General features: G+C 36.1%; 2 protein-coding genes across 2 annotated transcripts; one reads left to right on the top strand and one right to left on the bottom strand.

Moving 5' to 3' along the window:
* Positions 1 to 72: 72 nt before the first annotated feature.
* LOC112568710 (39S ribosomal protein L39, mitochondrial-like) lies at positions 73 to 7,994 on the bottom strand. The gene is made up of 9 exons (XM_025246151.1): positions 7,881 to 7,994; positions 4,665 to 4,862; positions 3,957 to 4,096; positions 3,333 to 3,432; positions 2,719 to 2,780; positions 2,187 to 2,447; positions 1,432 to 1,506; positions 729 to 779; positions 73 to 388 (listed from the first exon to the last, which is right to left on the bottom strand). The coding sequence occupies exons 1-9, from the start codon at positions 7,945 to 7,947 to the stop codon at positions 317 to 319; spliced, it is 1,026 nt and encodes a 341-aa protein (XP_025101936.1). The 5' UTR covers positions 7,948 to 7,994; the 3' UTR covers positions 73 to 316.
* Positions 7,995 to 7,998: 4 nt separating this feature from the next.
* On the top strand, positions 7,999 to 15,982 carry LOC112568708 (cilia- and flagella-associated protein 45-like). The gene is made up of 11 exons (XM_025246147.1): positions 7,999 to 8,126; positions 8,951 to 9,237; positions 9,800 to 9,944; positions 10,458 to 10,628; positions 11,026 to 11,136; positions 12,029 to 12,192; positions 13,326 to 13,398; positions 13,583 to 13,690; positions 13,835 to 14,142; positions 14,429 to 14,653; positions 14,855 to 15,982. The coding sequence occupies exons 1-11, from the start codon at positions 8,124 to 8,126 to the stop codon at positions 14,922 to 14,924; spliced, it is 1,665 nt and encodes a 554-aa protein (XP_025101932.1). The 5' UTR covers positions 7,999 to 8,123; the 3' UTR covers positions 14,925 to 15,982.
* The last annotated feature ends 579 nt before the right edge of the window (positions 15,983 to 16,561 follow it).

Here is a 16,561-nt window from a genome sequence, read left to right as displayed (position 1 = left end):
CAAACCAGTTTTCCCATTCTTTTCAACACTTTCACTCAACCCGAGTTTGAAAAACAAAAACAAAAAACAATATGTATTCAAGAGTTTTCTTGTTTAATCACTGAAGATATAAACCATGCATGCTTCAGTCTTTTCTGCATTCACATACGTGCACTTACACATTCTCTATGAGCTGGGTCCTATGGCTACTCAAGTGTATACACAGAGCAAATAGCATTTCTCTCCCTTTCAAAGGCTTGTTCTCTTGTACCTGTGCTCAGCTGTTATCTGGCAAAGCATAACTTTCATGAACACATGTAAACGACAGTCCACTTTGCTAGTTTTCAAGATAAGCAACTTGTTTTGTTTTGCTCTCTCGACTGCTCAGGAATGGAAAAGGTGCATGATTCTAAAAACAAATAAAAAAAATTGAATAAAGGAGAAACTTTGGTAGTGTAACTGAAAAGTGGAAGATAAATAGCATACAGTTCACTAAATAGATTTGATTTGGTATGATATATTGATGTAATACAATGTGGTAAGTGTATATACACATATGCACACATACACACCAGTCATGCATCCATACAAATTCAAACAAGCCCCATAAACAGTAAATGTCATTAAATCTTATTCCATTAGAATAACACATTTTACCATCAAAGTATTTGGCTCTTGTCTCCAAAATCAAAAGAAAATTTACTTATCTAACTACATAACCCTAAAGTAAAAAACTCTGCATTGCTCACCAGTTTAGCCCCCCTGGACACCAGAATATTGTCGTAAGTCCAATAGTGCATCTGCATGAAAGACATTTAGTGAAATATATCATCATGCACAAGTCAAATTATGTTTTATGCACCATGAACACCTAATTTTTAAAAATTAAATAGCATACTACCGATTAAAGCTTTTCTCCAAATGACTTGGGTAGCTCTACACAAGATTTTTTTTTCCCGAAAGTCTGAGTGAACCATTTGTACTCCCTTCTTGAGAAATAGGCCTACAAACATTAAGTATTGAGAAAGAGGTAAAACCCATTAAGTGATGAACGTTTATGGATACAACTTAATAAATTATAGTTCTACTTCTTTCACTGAATGGGCATTCGACAAAAAAAGCGTGTTCACATATATTACTAAGGTTAGAACATTTCACCTTTTCGTGTGTTTTGTGGTGTTTGTAGACCTATTATTGCATAATAAAAAAAATTTAACTTTCATTTTGGGTTTTTAACACAAAATTAGATATTTAAGCTTTCTCCACCCCACTCACCCTAACAGAAATATCCTGCAGTCAGAGGAATAACATTTCCCCAGCATTAGCAGGGTACAACGCATTACCCATCATTAGCAGGGTACGATGAATTTCCCCAGCATTAGTAGGATACAATGCATTTATCAATAATCATTTTAACTATATGAGAAAACCTTATATATCTCATACTCATACCTTCAACTGTGTTGGTAATGCCACACCCTGAACCCGCTTCAATGGACCCAGTGTTGGACTCTCGATGTCATGAATCTGTCAGAATATTTTGAAAATATTTTCACAACCAACTAAAAATTACAACTATTGAGGTATTTCATTCTTGTGCAGTTCAGTTTTATTCACTATTCCTTTTCTGGCAAACTCCTTAAGAGGAAAAGAAGCTGACTCTGATGAAAATGGTTGCAGACTATCCTTCTATCCTTGTCAGTGTTAAAATACTTTGCTGCTTTCTCCTTTTGTTTTACTTAAAATTAAGTTAAAACGACCCATAGCCTCGAGGCATGTGATTCTCTGGGGACATAACAAATAGAAGACTAAGTTTGACACTCTCCTGATGTCTATACCTTCTGTGATAAACCAGGTTCTCATTCCCAAAAGGCAGCTGCTAGGAAGGTAAGCAGCATTTTCAAGCCACAGATCATAACACACACTTGCCACTAGATGAGTTACCTCCCATCTCCTGAATGCAACCTCTTTTACAACTGTCAGCATATCATGAGGGTTTCTACATTCTAAGCACTCCAGTTTACTGCAAAGAATTTTGGTTTGCTTCAGTCTGCAAGTATCACTGCTTACTTACTCTAACATCCATGTTACCGCTTTGTTTGGCCATTTATGTGTTAGGGTTTAGTACTCTTACTTTCATAAAAGCACTGCAGTGATGGGAAATTGCCAAGGACATTGGTACTGTTACTTTCATAAAATGCACTTACTGCAGTGACAGTAAATCGCCCAATGAGGCTGGTGCTGGAAATGAGAGGTCCTGCTGTGATGTCCACATGGTCACCCATGCGGTACACTGTAACTTTTGATCCGCTTTCTGACTTTGCAGCAATAGCAGGGATCTGTGCAGACTTGAACCGGTTGTCCTCAAAAATTTTTGCAGCCAGAGAAGCATCAATGTCAAGCCTCTCAAACTGCAAGTCACTGTGGTACAGCTTGGCACCAATCCGACTCAGACAATTCAGTTCTGTCTGAAAGTTCAGAAAAAAAACTAAATAACATGCATTTTTTTTATATTGTGCTATCAAAATGACCTTCAACAACCTGACAATCCCCAAATACTTCTTCATCATCATAGTGCATTTCTCATTCCCTCTACACAACACTATCTTTATTGGACTGAAAACATCCACTTACCCACCCACAATGCATGTATTTACTGATATGTGAATATACTCAGCATATAATGTATGCCACTGCACAGCGATCAATCATCTCTACTGTCATTGTCAACAGTCTTACTTTTGAGGGTTTCCAGTTGTCAAACTTGAGGTCAGCATCATAGATAAAGCTGCCACTCTTTACTGCAACATTTACACACATCACTTGTTCATTCACAGCAAAGATTTCTATACTTTCATTCAAAATTATTCATACTTCCATTTATTTTACTCTCAAAGTATTTGGCTCTCATCTTAAGAAAAAAAAGAAGAAAATTTGCTCATCTAACTACCTGACAGATCAAAGATTTCAAACGTTCATTCTCCTAAGTTTAAAATATTTATATCTACCCACTCATTTAAAGAAGTTTTGCAGTTCTTTACTCTAAAACCAGTTTGTAAAATAGTAAGTGCTAAAACCAAAAGAGTAGGATGGAAAGACAAAAATCAGTCCCCATTTTTAACCCTTTTTAAATATTAAATGATAAACTATACAATAAAATTATGAATAAAATTGTACGTGACTGTTTGTACATGTAAAGAGAGGAAAAAGGACAATGCAAAGTTTGTGTGTGTGTGCACGAGCATGCATGCAATCATGAGCATGTGCATGTATATGTGTAAGTGAATGAGAGAGCACCAAATGCAAGTATACACTTGTGAAAACCTTGCTCTTACAGCACTTATGATACTCACCATTAGGCTTGGGAAAACTACAAAGTTCTATATAGTATTGGTCTTTAAAGGCATTTTCCAAGACATAGCCCAAGGTGAAGGAACATGTCCTCCAGAAAGCCTAAGGAAAATTATCACAAATGAACAATATAGCAATTAAACAAACAAAATATTCCTCATTAAGGATTAATTTTATTATCACTGAGAAAAACTAATCTATACAAAACTTGAAGGAGAAAAATGTTTCTGATAAGGGGTGCATTTTAGAGTTCAAATCCAGCAACAAAAAATATAAATAAATAAAATAATAATAATAATGAACAATTTGTAACATTAGTAAAGCAAAATAATGGTTTGCCTAAATCTGAATTTACTCTTTAGATGGTTTTCAATTCATAAATAAGCAGTATGAGCAAAAACTAAATAACCTATGGATTCAGCATAGTTTTATTTTCAAAAAGCAGTAATTACTGATTTATATTACACACACACATGAAGAGAAAGAGAAAGAGTTTACAGAGAGGTATGTGAAGCCAGAGCAAAACACCGCACACTAAAATAATTTATACCATTAACACTTTTGATGCTTTGCTGTTACCAGAAAAGATAATCCATACAATTATTTTGAGAAGCAACAGAAATTACATTGTTGGCGATAGTGGGATCTTCATCCTGAAAATGCAGAAACTGAAGCTGGCAGGATTTATTTAATGGACGATGCATATCCCATGGTTCACCATCAACAAGAGCCAGTGCTGTTCGTGACGTCAACAGCTCTTGTATATCTTCAATATATAAATATATCCATTTTCAAGTGAATTGAAAATAGACAACTTTCAACAATTATTTTCAAACAATGCTTCAAATGTTGATAGCTTTTGCATATTAGTAAAGTATAAGTGAATTAAAGAGGATTGAAAAATGGACGATTTTCTAACATTTAAGTGGGGCTGATTTTTCAATAATATTCTTAACTGAGTTGTGATTTGAAGTTCATTTAAAACACAACTTTAAACGAAGCATTCAAACTAATCCTTTTGCATCTCACCTTGACTGAAAGGTCTTGATCCTATATTTTAATGCTATGTTGCTATAAATTGTTTGCTAATTTGTTCTGGTCGATAAAAGGACAAGGTATTTTAGTCTACATTGATATATTTATGTATTTTACTTTGTTTTGTTTGTAAAGTGCACTGTGCTTACTTCGTAGTATGAAAATGCACCACAAAAATCTAATTATTATTATCATTATTAAAAGTCTTTCTTTTTATCATTTACTCTTTATGTACATTCAATATTAGTTAATCAACCACAAGCATCTAAGTCTATCATCTGCTTATTAAATTTACTCACGCATAGCACAATTGAAAGGTGTTGACAGTCCTTTGTTCATCACTAATGTAGTGTCTTCAGGTGTTCCTTTGTACTGGACCTCAATTTTTTCAATACGAGTGACTAAAGAAAACTGCCTTTTCTTTTCTTCCTCAAACAATGCACTTCGTTTTTGCCGCACATCTGAATTGGTAAGATTTCTCTTGGTACATAAGCAGCCTGCAGGGTGTAATAAAACATTTGCACATTTATTCAACTTAAATTACAAGTAATCCTTTCTCCAGCATATGTATACCTACTTTTGTCCACTAAGTGTAATTTTCTTCAATTATTTACAAACCACTGAAACAGCTAAGGAATAAACTGAAAACCTGATAATAATAATAATGATGTAAACTCATAATGCACAGCATCATAACCAAGATCGATCACTCTCTGCGCAGACCAATAATATTAAATAGACGATAACAGCCAGTGGACTGTGAGGTATGTATAGGGACACTGAATAACATAAAGATTAGGTACAAGAGTAAAGCAATGGATGAAGGTATGAAGGGATATAAGCAGTGTAAGGTGGAGTTGTTAGATGACAGTTTGAGTGATAGACAGTATTGCCAGGGAGTCAAAGGTTCTCCACACCACACACATACACACAGAGTTATTACACCATAGCATTTTGTTCTCTGGTATGAGATTTATGATTTATAGATATTTTCATCGCCTCTGATATGTTAAGTTTATTTCTTGTTACTCCTTAAGGAGGCATAGGGTCGCAACAAGACCTTGCCAGAGGACCCAGTTTTGGGCATCATCCCCTGCTGGCCCATGTGCTTCCGGCATCCTTTGCCTCATCTCTATTGTTCTTTTCCAAGTCTGCTTTGGCATCCCAACTCTCCTACTGCCTAAGGGTTCCAGTCAAATGCCTGCCTGGCAATGGTGTCAGCTGGTTTGCGCAGGTCCTATTCAGCCCCACCTGCGCTTTTTGATGTCTTGGCTAGTGGTCTTCTAATTGGTTCTTTTCCACAGGCTGCTGGTGGAGTTTTTTTCAGGCCATCTTATTCACAGAATATGGCGTGGGCATCGGTTGGTAAAGGTCTGCAGCTTGTTGTTGATGGCGTTTGTCACTCTCTCGGTTTCAGAACCGTACAGCTGGACTGTCTTCACATTAGTGTTGAATACTTACTGTGGAAGGATAATGCCAGGGATGGGCAAGCTACTTTTAATTTGTAGCCGGCTAGGCTACAGCTACTTTTTTTCCAAATGTAGCTGGCTACACTACAGCTACAATTTTCCCAAAAGTAGCCAGCTACTTTGGGCTACTTTTAAAATGTAGCCAGCTTCTTTTGGCTACTTTTAAAAGCGTGATGTTATAACAAGTTAGCTGTAGCCAGCTGGCTGTAGCAACATACACAAACATCAAACATACACACTAAACACTATTACTTGCTTTACAAAGTTTTTATTATAATAATGAAACGGATAACTGCGATATACCGACAATTTTATTTAGTGAATCCATAAATGCTTTCATTCATTCCTTGCCCCCTTCCTCCCCCGGCCTTTTTCACACAATAAGTACAAGTATTTACGATTATATTAAACATTTCTTATTTTTCCTCATCCTGTTTTAGTGACAAAAGAAATTATATAAGTTTTCCGATAAACATTTGTTTTCTATAACTACTTGTTCCCTATTACTTAGAAATGAAAACTAAACAGATGCTAAGTATCAGGTACCTGGTGGAATTTTCAATAAGTTAGGTTATGTGGTGATGAAAAATGTCAACCTCTTATCAATACTGTGACAATGAACAACAGACCATTGAAATAAATGAGTTTGCATGGAATATAAGTAAAACACTGTTAATCTAATGTAGGCAAGCAGATCATAAGGCATTTTTTTCTAACACTGACACTGAAAACAAAGAAAGGAACACAAACTAATTGTTTCCAAAAGCTGATAGGGTGAAAAGTATAGTCCTGCAAACTAGAATAGACTTTAATTATATAGTAGGATGTCAAATGTAGCATATTAAACACTGAAATATAGTTTTCAAAAATGATCTGATACAAGATATATTTATTTTAAATCTTTAAGCTTGAATTTTCTCTGTTTGTCGTTTTTGACATCCAGTCCTAAACATAAAAACATATTTCTCAAGATTGGCTTGTGCTACAGCAGTAAATTTGCAATTTTTTTTTAGAAATGCATAAGCTACAAAGTGATGCATTTGAGAATATGGTATAACATTACTTTTGATAAAATGAACATTTTTCTAAATATTTCTAAATATTTAATTGCCACATTCACCACTGAGTCGGGGGGTACCATGTCTGATTTTTTATATCTCCACCACTGTCAGCCCTGATATTTATTCTCCCTCCCCTCGAACATTCTAGCACAGACATTCTATTTCGTCGCAATAAAGACATTTTTGAACATCGCTACATTGTTGAACATCATTTCCTCCCTCGCACAAAGACATTCTATCTTTTACATTGCTGCCGTGCTGAACATTCTGGAATACAGATGCAAATCTACAACCCAAAGACATTATACTTTGTACACTACTAGAGTGCTACAGTCGTGAAAGTAGCTAACATGTAGCCAAGCTACAGCTACTTTCTAAAATGTAGCTACGGCTACAAGCTACTTTTTTTTAATTTGTAGCCGGCTAAGCTACAAGCTACAAAATTTGTAGCCGGCTACAGTAGCTGTAGCTAGGCTACAGCTACTCCCCATCCCTGGATAATGCTCAGGAGTTCCAGATGCAGGCTGTTGAAAGCATGTTTGGCCTTGTTGAAGTAATCGTCCGCTCAACCATCCTTGTTTATATGCTTCCCAGATAAACTGTTTCCGGGATGTTCTCTCCATGACGTTGGATTGGGAGTTCCTGCTTGTTGTTCATTCTCATCACTTCATTCTTTTTTCTGTTGACCTTTAAGCCAGTCTTCTCCGCTTCCTCTACTAGCTTACTCAGTTTGGTTTGTGCATGCTGCTGCCGGTGAGACAGGAGACTAATATCATCTGCAAAGTCTAGATCCTCTAGCTGTTTCCGATATATTTACGGGGGTCTAAAATTGTCTGCCTATGCTACCATTCTGACATTCAGTTGATTTGCCGTGATGATGATCCAAAGACCTTTTCTTTGTTATAACGATTTGTGTTCCCAAATACTCCAGATATTCAAAGCTGGATATGGACCTTGAATATTTTAATTACTAATTTTTACTTACGGCATTGTTGTCGAGCTCTAAACGTCCAATTCTTCCCTAACCAAAGAGGACGGCATGCAGAAGCCATAATGTCAATACCACGCAGGAAGTGTTCGTGAGTTATCTTTCTTTCACGCATGCGTATAGATCCTGTTTCCAAGGAGATTTCGAGTAAATTATGGCCATCGACGACTTGTGTTGTAGGTGAAGGTACAACGGTAACAAATACAGGACAGTTCAGCACTTCTCCATAAACACTTCATAATGGTATTTATGGTTTATATTTTTGCTATTTTAGGGATCCTAATATACGTTATATAAAATATTAATATCTTGTCTAGATTTATGTGCAGGACGAAACAGTCACCCTTCATATTCAGCATAGTTAAAATGATGTTTGCTTAAAGTTTGAGTACATTTTGATTATTGATAAACACTTGATATGCTAAAAAGAATTCACATTTTATTTTAAACTTCAACAGTAAATCAGTATTTTTATTTATTACATCTTCATAAGAATTTATAACAAAACTTCAATGAAACATTTTTTTTACTTGTAGGACATTTACTTTTAAATTTCTATAAAGATAACATCTAAATTTATTTTTGAATAAATTGTTAATGCTACTTTTTAGGCCTTTATGCTTTGGAGATAACTGGCTTTAATCTTTCATCTTTATTTAGTATACTAGACACATATATTTAGTCCAGTTTCTTGAAATATATATTGTCATGCATTCGCTTCATGCTATATATTCATCATCTTAGAAATGAAAGAAAGTGATTTTTATTATTTTTCTGCCAACCAGTACTGTCTCAGTCCAGGGACTACTGTAACTGTCAATCATTTTTTTTTGTACTTTCTTCTCATCAACAAATTACAAATAATAATAATACTCTACTGAAAGAAAAGTGTGCATGGATAAAACAATGGTGAAGAAACTGCAAAGATATATGAAACCTATATGAAAGTACTACAACCTACCAGTCTATCATTCAGTCAGGAAGAATTAGTTTAAATGTACATTCTATAACTGATTATTCTGCTCTAATTAAAATTATTTCTCTACCATTTGTTCCTTTATTTTTAGCCTGGGAGTGCAGTTTCTTTCTCCAACAGTTCAGCTTCCAGTGGCTCAAAGCGTGGCAAGTCACGACAGTATCGCACAGTGAGCCACACTTCACAGATTGATGAGTCCCTCTTTGGAAAGCCTAATTCAGAGAAAATGCGGCAGGAAATCCTACAGGATAAGTGGACAAGTGAGAATGCTCCAATAGAAGATGAAGCGCTAGAAAGAAACAATAATCGCAGTGGAAAAACCAAGAACAAAAAGGAAGTTGTACAGCTTATTACTAAGGATTTGATTCGAAATTTGATGTGAGTAATTTGCTTTGTAAAATATTTTACCTGTCCATCAAAGGTCGAAAGGTTATTAGATTTTGTTTTTTTTTCAGTGTGTTTGTTTTCACATTTATTTTGATACACTGAAGAGAAGTAGAGATATTGTGTGAAAGGTTAGATTTTTTTAATGACAGACTGGTACAAAGAAATTGTAATTTGATCATGAATGTCTGTGAATATTTGCATGAGTAATTAATTGTCCATTCATATATTGATATATATATATGTGTGTACTTGTATGTGCATGTGCTACCAACAAGATCAGCTGATTTTAAAACATTTCTGGAATGGTGAAGATCTTGAAATCTGTATGAATTATAAACTTTAAATTTAATTTTAATTTAACTAATTTAAAAGATCATTGTGGGAGAGAGTGTATTTGACTGTTTAGTGTGCTCAAAATTGGGTGGAGTTAGAAAAGGGATCAGTGATGATTATTAGAAATTTTGTATTGTTATTTTTGTCTTAAAGAAATTATAATTACTAAAACTGTTTAGTTAACTGGATATGTTAGGCTAATTGTTTTGGTTGCTTGCAGTATACCTTCAGAAGATCCTTCGGGTGAGTCAATTATTTTGCCCCGGGACCAGTTCTTCCGCATCCTTGAGGCCTCAAGATACCGTTCGAAAGAGGAGTTATTGGCAGAGGCAGAGCGACTGAAACAACAGAGGCAGGAGGAACTGGTTTGTATTGTTCACGACTATGGTGACAATTGCTTGTTGTAGGCTTTCTACGGTAATTTTTCAAGACTAGCCCTTTAAAGCTTTATATAAGAGTGTATGTACGTATGTGAATATATATTTATATACCTGTGTGTGTGTGTCTATATAAATACATATATACTCTCATCCTGTATACCTAACAGTAGAAACAACAGTAATAATCATAATAATAACAATAAAGGATTTTACTATTTTACAATGCTCTTCCTCTCTTCATATATGGCTGTATGCACAGTGCATAACAGTTGAGATGTCAAGAGGAGAAGGAGGGGAAAGAGGGCAAAAACTGACCAGACTTGTCAATTCAGCCTAATGCTTTCCTCTGTTACTGTTTTTTTATGATGAAGTGATGTTACTTTTTGACTGCTGCTTGCATAGAACCATTCTTGCAATCTATGGCACCATAGCGAGCTCCATTTCTCTCCTTTATTTTTGGAGGTTTTGTTTTCATATTTTTTGTGTGTGTTAAATCAGGAAAATGCGCAGGCCACAAGAAACCGAATGAAGGCCCTGGACCTTGCTCGTGTCAAGAATCAGGCATTGAATGATCTTGAACAGGAAGCGCAGGACAAAGCAGATATCCTGCTAGCACGAGCCAATAGCTTACGACTTGAGGCAGAAGATGAGATCAAGCACTTGAATGAGGTAATATTGGTACTTGAACAAGTTCATGCTGACACTTGAATGAGGTTTGCAGATAAGGTGATGATGATACCTTTGGTAGAAAGTGTTTTGGCCATGTAATGATGGGGTTTTTTGTTTGCTTTCCTACATACAACATAGCAATGCTGTGTTGCAGCTGTTTACACAGTGTAATGCACTGTCAGCTATTTATTAGAAAATTGTTTTTGAAGTTAAAAGATTTTCCTCATTAAGCATACTATGAACATGAGTTTCATTATACATTTTTTATGAACCTTAGTTTCTGTCATAATTGCCACCATGGTCCTATGTGCTGCATTCTTGTAAGGTTTTCTTATTTTTCTTATGATAATTGTATCTCAGCTATTTGTATGTGCAACTTCATAAAATCTGTTTGCAGCTGATTCTGAATGCTAAGTGCCACGCAATTAGAGACGCTCAGTTGCTGGAGAAGAATCAGATCACAAAAGAGATGGCAGACGAAGAGAGACGTCTGGACACAATGATGGAGGTGAGCTCACATGAATATGTGACCATACATGCAGTCATCACAGTGAACAACAACCCTCCCAATGATCAACATTTGGTATTACTGTCATCACAGTGAAAAGTATAGTGTATACAATGATACTGGGGTCTTTTATCATGTTGTTAAGAATATAAATAAATATAGTAAATAGTATTCAAACACATATTCTTGAAGCTGTTGAATTTTGTTTAAAGACCAGAACATAGCTGTACATTAGCCGTATATATATATATATCTCAAAAGATGTAATATTTTTCTAGGGTTGTTGAAATAAAAGGAATGCTAGTTTTAAATGCAATTGGTTTTCATCCATGAACATCTTGCACAACTACAATGCATCATGGCTGTCTTCCATCACAAATTTATTAGAATAAAGCGCCCCTTTAGAAAACCTACAATCAATTAAAAATTTAAAAACATTATAGTGACAATAGCTTCTGCTGTACATTTTGTTATTTTTATGCAGTATGCAGAGGTCATTGTCACTTTTTACATCAATGTCATTGTCAGTTTCATTTTCAGATCGGTTGTCAAGTTTTTATCTGCAGATTGACTATTGTAGGACCTTTTATAAAACAGATAATTTGATGTCTCTCCTGTACAGCTGGCAACTATAGCATCTCTTTTCACTTAATGGCTAATCATTCCCTAGCACCATCACTTATCTCTTTGTCTCCCCTGTCCCCTATAGCAACCATTCCCATCTTTTTGGGATGTCACACCATGAATCATTGGTGTCTAGACTATGGTGTCAAATGCCTGACTTTAACCTATATAGTCTTATTGATGCTGTAGTTAAAACGAATTACTGTCCGATGGTTATTTTTCAATGTCCGTTTTCCTTTCATATCAATTGTCATGGTTTTTTCTGCAGATTGATCGACAAACTGGCCTCAAACTCCAAGAGGAGATTGAGAAGAGACGCAAAGATGAACAAATGATGGGCGCAGCCAAGCTGATGGAGCAGATTCATGAGAATGAGCAAGACCGCTTGTTTGAGCTGGAACGCAAAGATCAGGAGAACATACAGATGCAAAAGTCAGTTCATCTGCAGCCCTTTAGTTTTATGAATAAGTCTCTAGAAACATAACATGCACATACATACAACAGTGATGACCATCAGAGAATGTTCTGTCTGTTGTCTGTTATTATATTTTTTGCACAACTTAGGGATATTCCAGCATGAAGTCATTGATAACAAAATGCCATTTTCAGAAGGGTATGAGTGTTTCTAGCCACAGCTAGGCTTAAAATCATTTTGAAAATTTTCCTCTTTGGAAGCATAAATAAATCCTTATAGGCACGGAACTGCTGCATTTAAAAGTAGAATAAATTATCTTAAAGAGTTACATACCTTGTACTGAAGACTTAACATGGGTCTCAGGATCATGTCCAGCTATAACTAATATATAATATTTGTAAAGCGCATTACCTGTGTAGATAAGAGCTTAATGAAAGACTGCAAATGAACCAATAGTCAACCATACAATAAATATAAGAGTCTGCAAACAGATAACACCATGACTTAAAAAAAAAAAATCCTGTGGATGAAGAATTGAAGAGTGGGTGAAACATTACTCTTGATTATGCAAGCTATTTCTTAAAGAGGTGGTTTCTGAGGCTGGATTTGAAGGCTTCAAATGTAGATACAGTTTAAAAAAAAAAAGGGAAAGAGAATTCCAAACAGTTAAGTCTGAGAAGGAAAAGGTTTAGCCAAATTTCGCCTGTCTGCTGCATGACACAGAAAGGAGGGCAACACAAGCAGGCAAAAAAGAACAGTTGAGGTGGTAAGGCCTCTTTAGCTCAGACTGGTTGGCTGGGGCAAAGGCAAGAAGAGAATGGTAGCACAGTGTAGCGATCACAAACAGGATCAAGAGAACATACAGATGCGAAAGTTGCAGTTTTTTTGAATGGCACTGCATCAAGAAAGCAGTCATATGTTAACTGGTTGCCTACCCCAAATGTTTTAAATATGTTGTTCAACAGAACTTAGTTCATGAACGTAACTACAACATGATCAAGAAACTACACAGTGTGACAAGAGAGTAGAGGGGAGAAGGAGGCACATGTGCAATAAAGCAGGGCAATAATGAATAAAGAAGTAATTGATGTTTTTCAACAGTCATTTATTTCTTTTCTCTTCCTGTACTGTCTTTATATTTCATGTACAGGTACATTGAGAAGCTGATGCAGGAAGACCAGATACAGGTTGAAAAGAAGCATGAGAGACAGATAAACCTACGTGTAAGTATTAAAACATGTTGAAGTACTGGAAACTGCCTTATCTTATTTTCTTCAGTTGTTTGAATATTATTTCTGTTTTATTCTACTGCTCAGATTTTAAAAGCATAATTCTCAGGCAGAGTTTTCAAGACGTTTGAAAATGTGTTAGCTTATACCTTATGCATTAAATTTGTGCATTAAACAGGAAGATCTTGACCACGCCAACTCTGAAATCTTGAGACGCAAAGAACTGAGGAAAGAGCAAGAAAGAGCTGAAGAGGAAAAAGTGCTGGAATTTCAGAGACAGAAAGCTGTGAGTCTTCATTTTTTTCAGCATGTAAAGAAAACACTTAACAGAAGTATTTAAATTTCGTTAAAATAAACTGTTAGTTTACTGTCTCCCTATTAAGAAAAAAATGCAAAACAAAAGCCAAACACAGAATTGTGCTTTGTTTAGGAGCGCGAAGAGGCTTATGAGAAGGAACAAGAACGTATACGCATTGAAAAAGAGAAGGAGACAGCGAGGATGAGAGCCTTGCAGGAGAGGGCAGCTGATGAGCAGGCTGAGAAAGATGCTTTGCGTGCCAAGAGGGCACAGGAGCAGGCGGAGCGTGATTGGCGAGCCAAAGAAGCAGCAGAAGCTCGACAAAAGGCAGAGACAGAGGCCATGCTGCGTGAGGCCAGATCCAAGCAGATGCAACAGCGAGAGCACTTTCTCGGCATCCAGGCTCAACGGGAGCGGCAGGAGTTTGAGAGGGTGCTCAGGTGAGGGTCCAAATATGTAAAGGATTGTATAGCCTTATTGACAGCAGGACATCATATTTGTGATACAAAGTTTATACAAACAAATTAACCAGCACACCGGTTTTGATGCATATAGAGTTCTTTATTGTTTTAGATTTTATTCTAGACATATATGTAGACTAAGGAGCCTTCTCTACTGGTGTTAAAAGAAAACAAAAAAAGGTAAAGCAAGAATAGCCATCTTATTTCTCTTTTCCTGCTGTTGAAATTGGCCTGTGATTGGAACCTTTCACCAACAATGTTGCAGGGCGCAGAAGGAGCTGATAGAGCGTGAGAAGCGCGAGGAAGCAGAAATTCACAAGAAGCGCTTGGTTCATGCTGATGATGTGCGTGCCCAGATCCGCAAAAAGGAGCAGGAACGAATTGCTGAGCGCAATGCCTTCTTTGAAGAGGGTGTGCGCCTTGATGAAGAAGCACGTGCCAGACGGGCACGCCTTGATGAAGTCAAGAACAAGAAACTGGCAGAGCTTAAGTATGTTCATCAGCCATCAGCTGTAAATTTACACCCATGATTATTATCTATCAGGAAATAAAAAGCTATATATTTTCTAAGAGGGAAAATGATTGTGCATTGGTAGTCATATGCTGATGCATGTATGTTTATTTTTATGGAAGGGGGAAGAAACAGTACAAATTCCAAGCCATAAAGTTTTTTTCTGCCATTTGCTTGCAGGGAAGCTGGAATTCCAGACAGGTATTTGGCGAACGTGGAGCGAAACATCAATCAACCCCAGCATGCATGAACTGGAAAGTTTCCTTAAACATGACCTAGGTTGTTTCCAGTTAATTTACCCTCCATGCCAGAACATGGATGGAATATCACTAAGGCTTTTTCTGTAGAAAGTCATATACAGGATTTTACCACAGTCTGTGATACTGAGAGCATGAGCTTTAGAGAGAGAGGGAAAGAGAGAATGAAAGATGAGAAATGAGGATAGAATGGTTTCCATTTAGGGAAAAATAAAATGGCTTAACAGTGCAGACAGAAAGAATAATTCTCTACATGAAAGTAACCAACAGATTGCTTCAATGCAAACTCATCGAGATTCATAAGAAAAATCGTTTACTTTTACATCTAAAATAAAAATATTTACATGGAAGGATACGTTATATAAGTGAACTTCAAAATCTGGCTTCGTTGCGCATTACCATTGGACTCCACATCTTGTAAACTGGTTTACATTGAGCTGGCACAGATTAAAAAAAATACTCTAGCTCAAAATAATACTTCTCGAAAGAATTTGGCTGATATTCCCTCGATCTGCCAGTCTCTTCCCATTGTCTGTAGACAATCTGAAATTACCACTTTTCTCATTGGTTTTATGTCCTCAAGAAAAACATATTTTCTTCATTTTCTCTTTTGCGTTGAAATTAAGGGAAATGTCTTTAATGGAGCTGTGTGGCAGCAGCACCTATTGTTAATGAATGAATTGTTAGAAGCAAGGTTTTCAAAGGCTTTGATTAACGTAATCTGAAGAGTGTCGCCTTTTTTTTTATATTTGTAGCATTTTTACTTCCACTGCATGGAAAGCCCACACGTTACCCATCCAGTCTTTTTTAACAAATTTAGTTTTTTGAAGGAGTTTTGATCATATTTATCTGTCATGATAGCATACAAATGCCTAAATGCACATCTTCATGACCATTTTCTTTACAACTGATTCACTTGGGAAAGACAAAGAATAAATAGACAGCTATTTAGCCCAGACTGAAATTCATCAAAACTTTCAGCAACACCTCTTAAGATTTTAAAGTGGAAACTGTACAGATTATTTGCAATAAAGGACTTCTTGTGTTATTTTGTCGGAGTACTGTTGTCAGATGGCATGGCTAGAACTGTACTGCATTAGCAAATTTTTGGGTCCTGGACTGGTGTGGTAGAAAATGCTGTGAAAAAATACATGCAGCTCTGCAGAGATAAACAGGTGCATGTTTTCATACTGAACACTTGAAATAAAAAGACATGATTTGTAGATTACTTATGCCTAACCTTTATGATATAAAAAAAAAAAAAACTAAGATAAGGGGTCAGAGAACATAAATGATTTGGCTTCAAGGGTTGGAAAAGATAAGAGTTTAGATTGGAGAAATCGTAATGTACGACACTGTGTAATATTCCATAGATGATTCTTTTGTAATTACATGTCAATGACAGTATTACATGCAAAAAAAAGTCTCTTATAAAGGAAAACAATTTCTTGACACCAGAGGGATCAAGTTGATAAAAACATAAAAATATGAATACATGGACATTGAGGGACTACGATATTTTCTGGGACTGGTCACTTAAACCTGTTTCCACAAGAATCTGAAAACTCCAACACTGTAATGCATGGAAAACCCCAACATCGTGATGGATGGGAAACCCTGCTAAGGAATT

Source organism: Pomacea canaliculata, linkage group LG7 (genome assembly GCF_003073045.1).
Source record: "Pomacea canaliculata isolate SZHN2017 linkage group LG7, ASM307304v1, whole genome shotgun sequence".
NCBI lineage: Eukaryota > Metazoa > Mollusca > Gastropoda > Architaenioglossa > Ampullariidae > Pomacea > Pomacea canaliculata.
The sequence above is the reverse complement of the archived record's forward strand: the minus strand, read 5'-3'. Positions and strand labels throughout refer to the sequence as shown.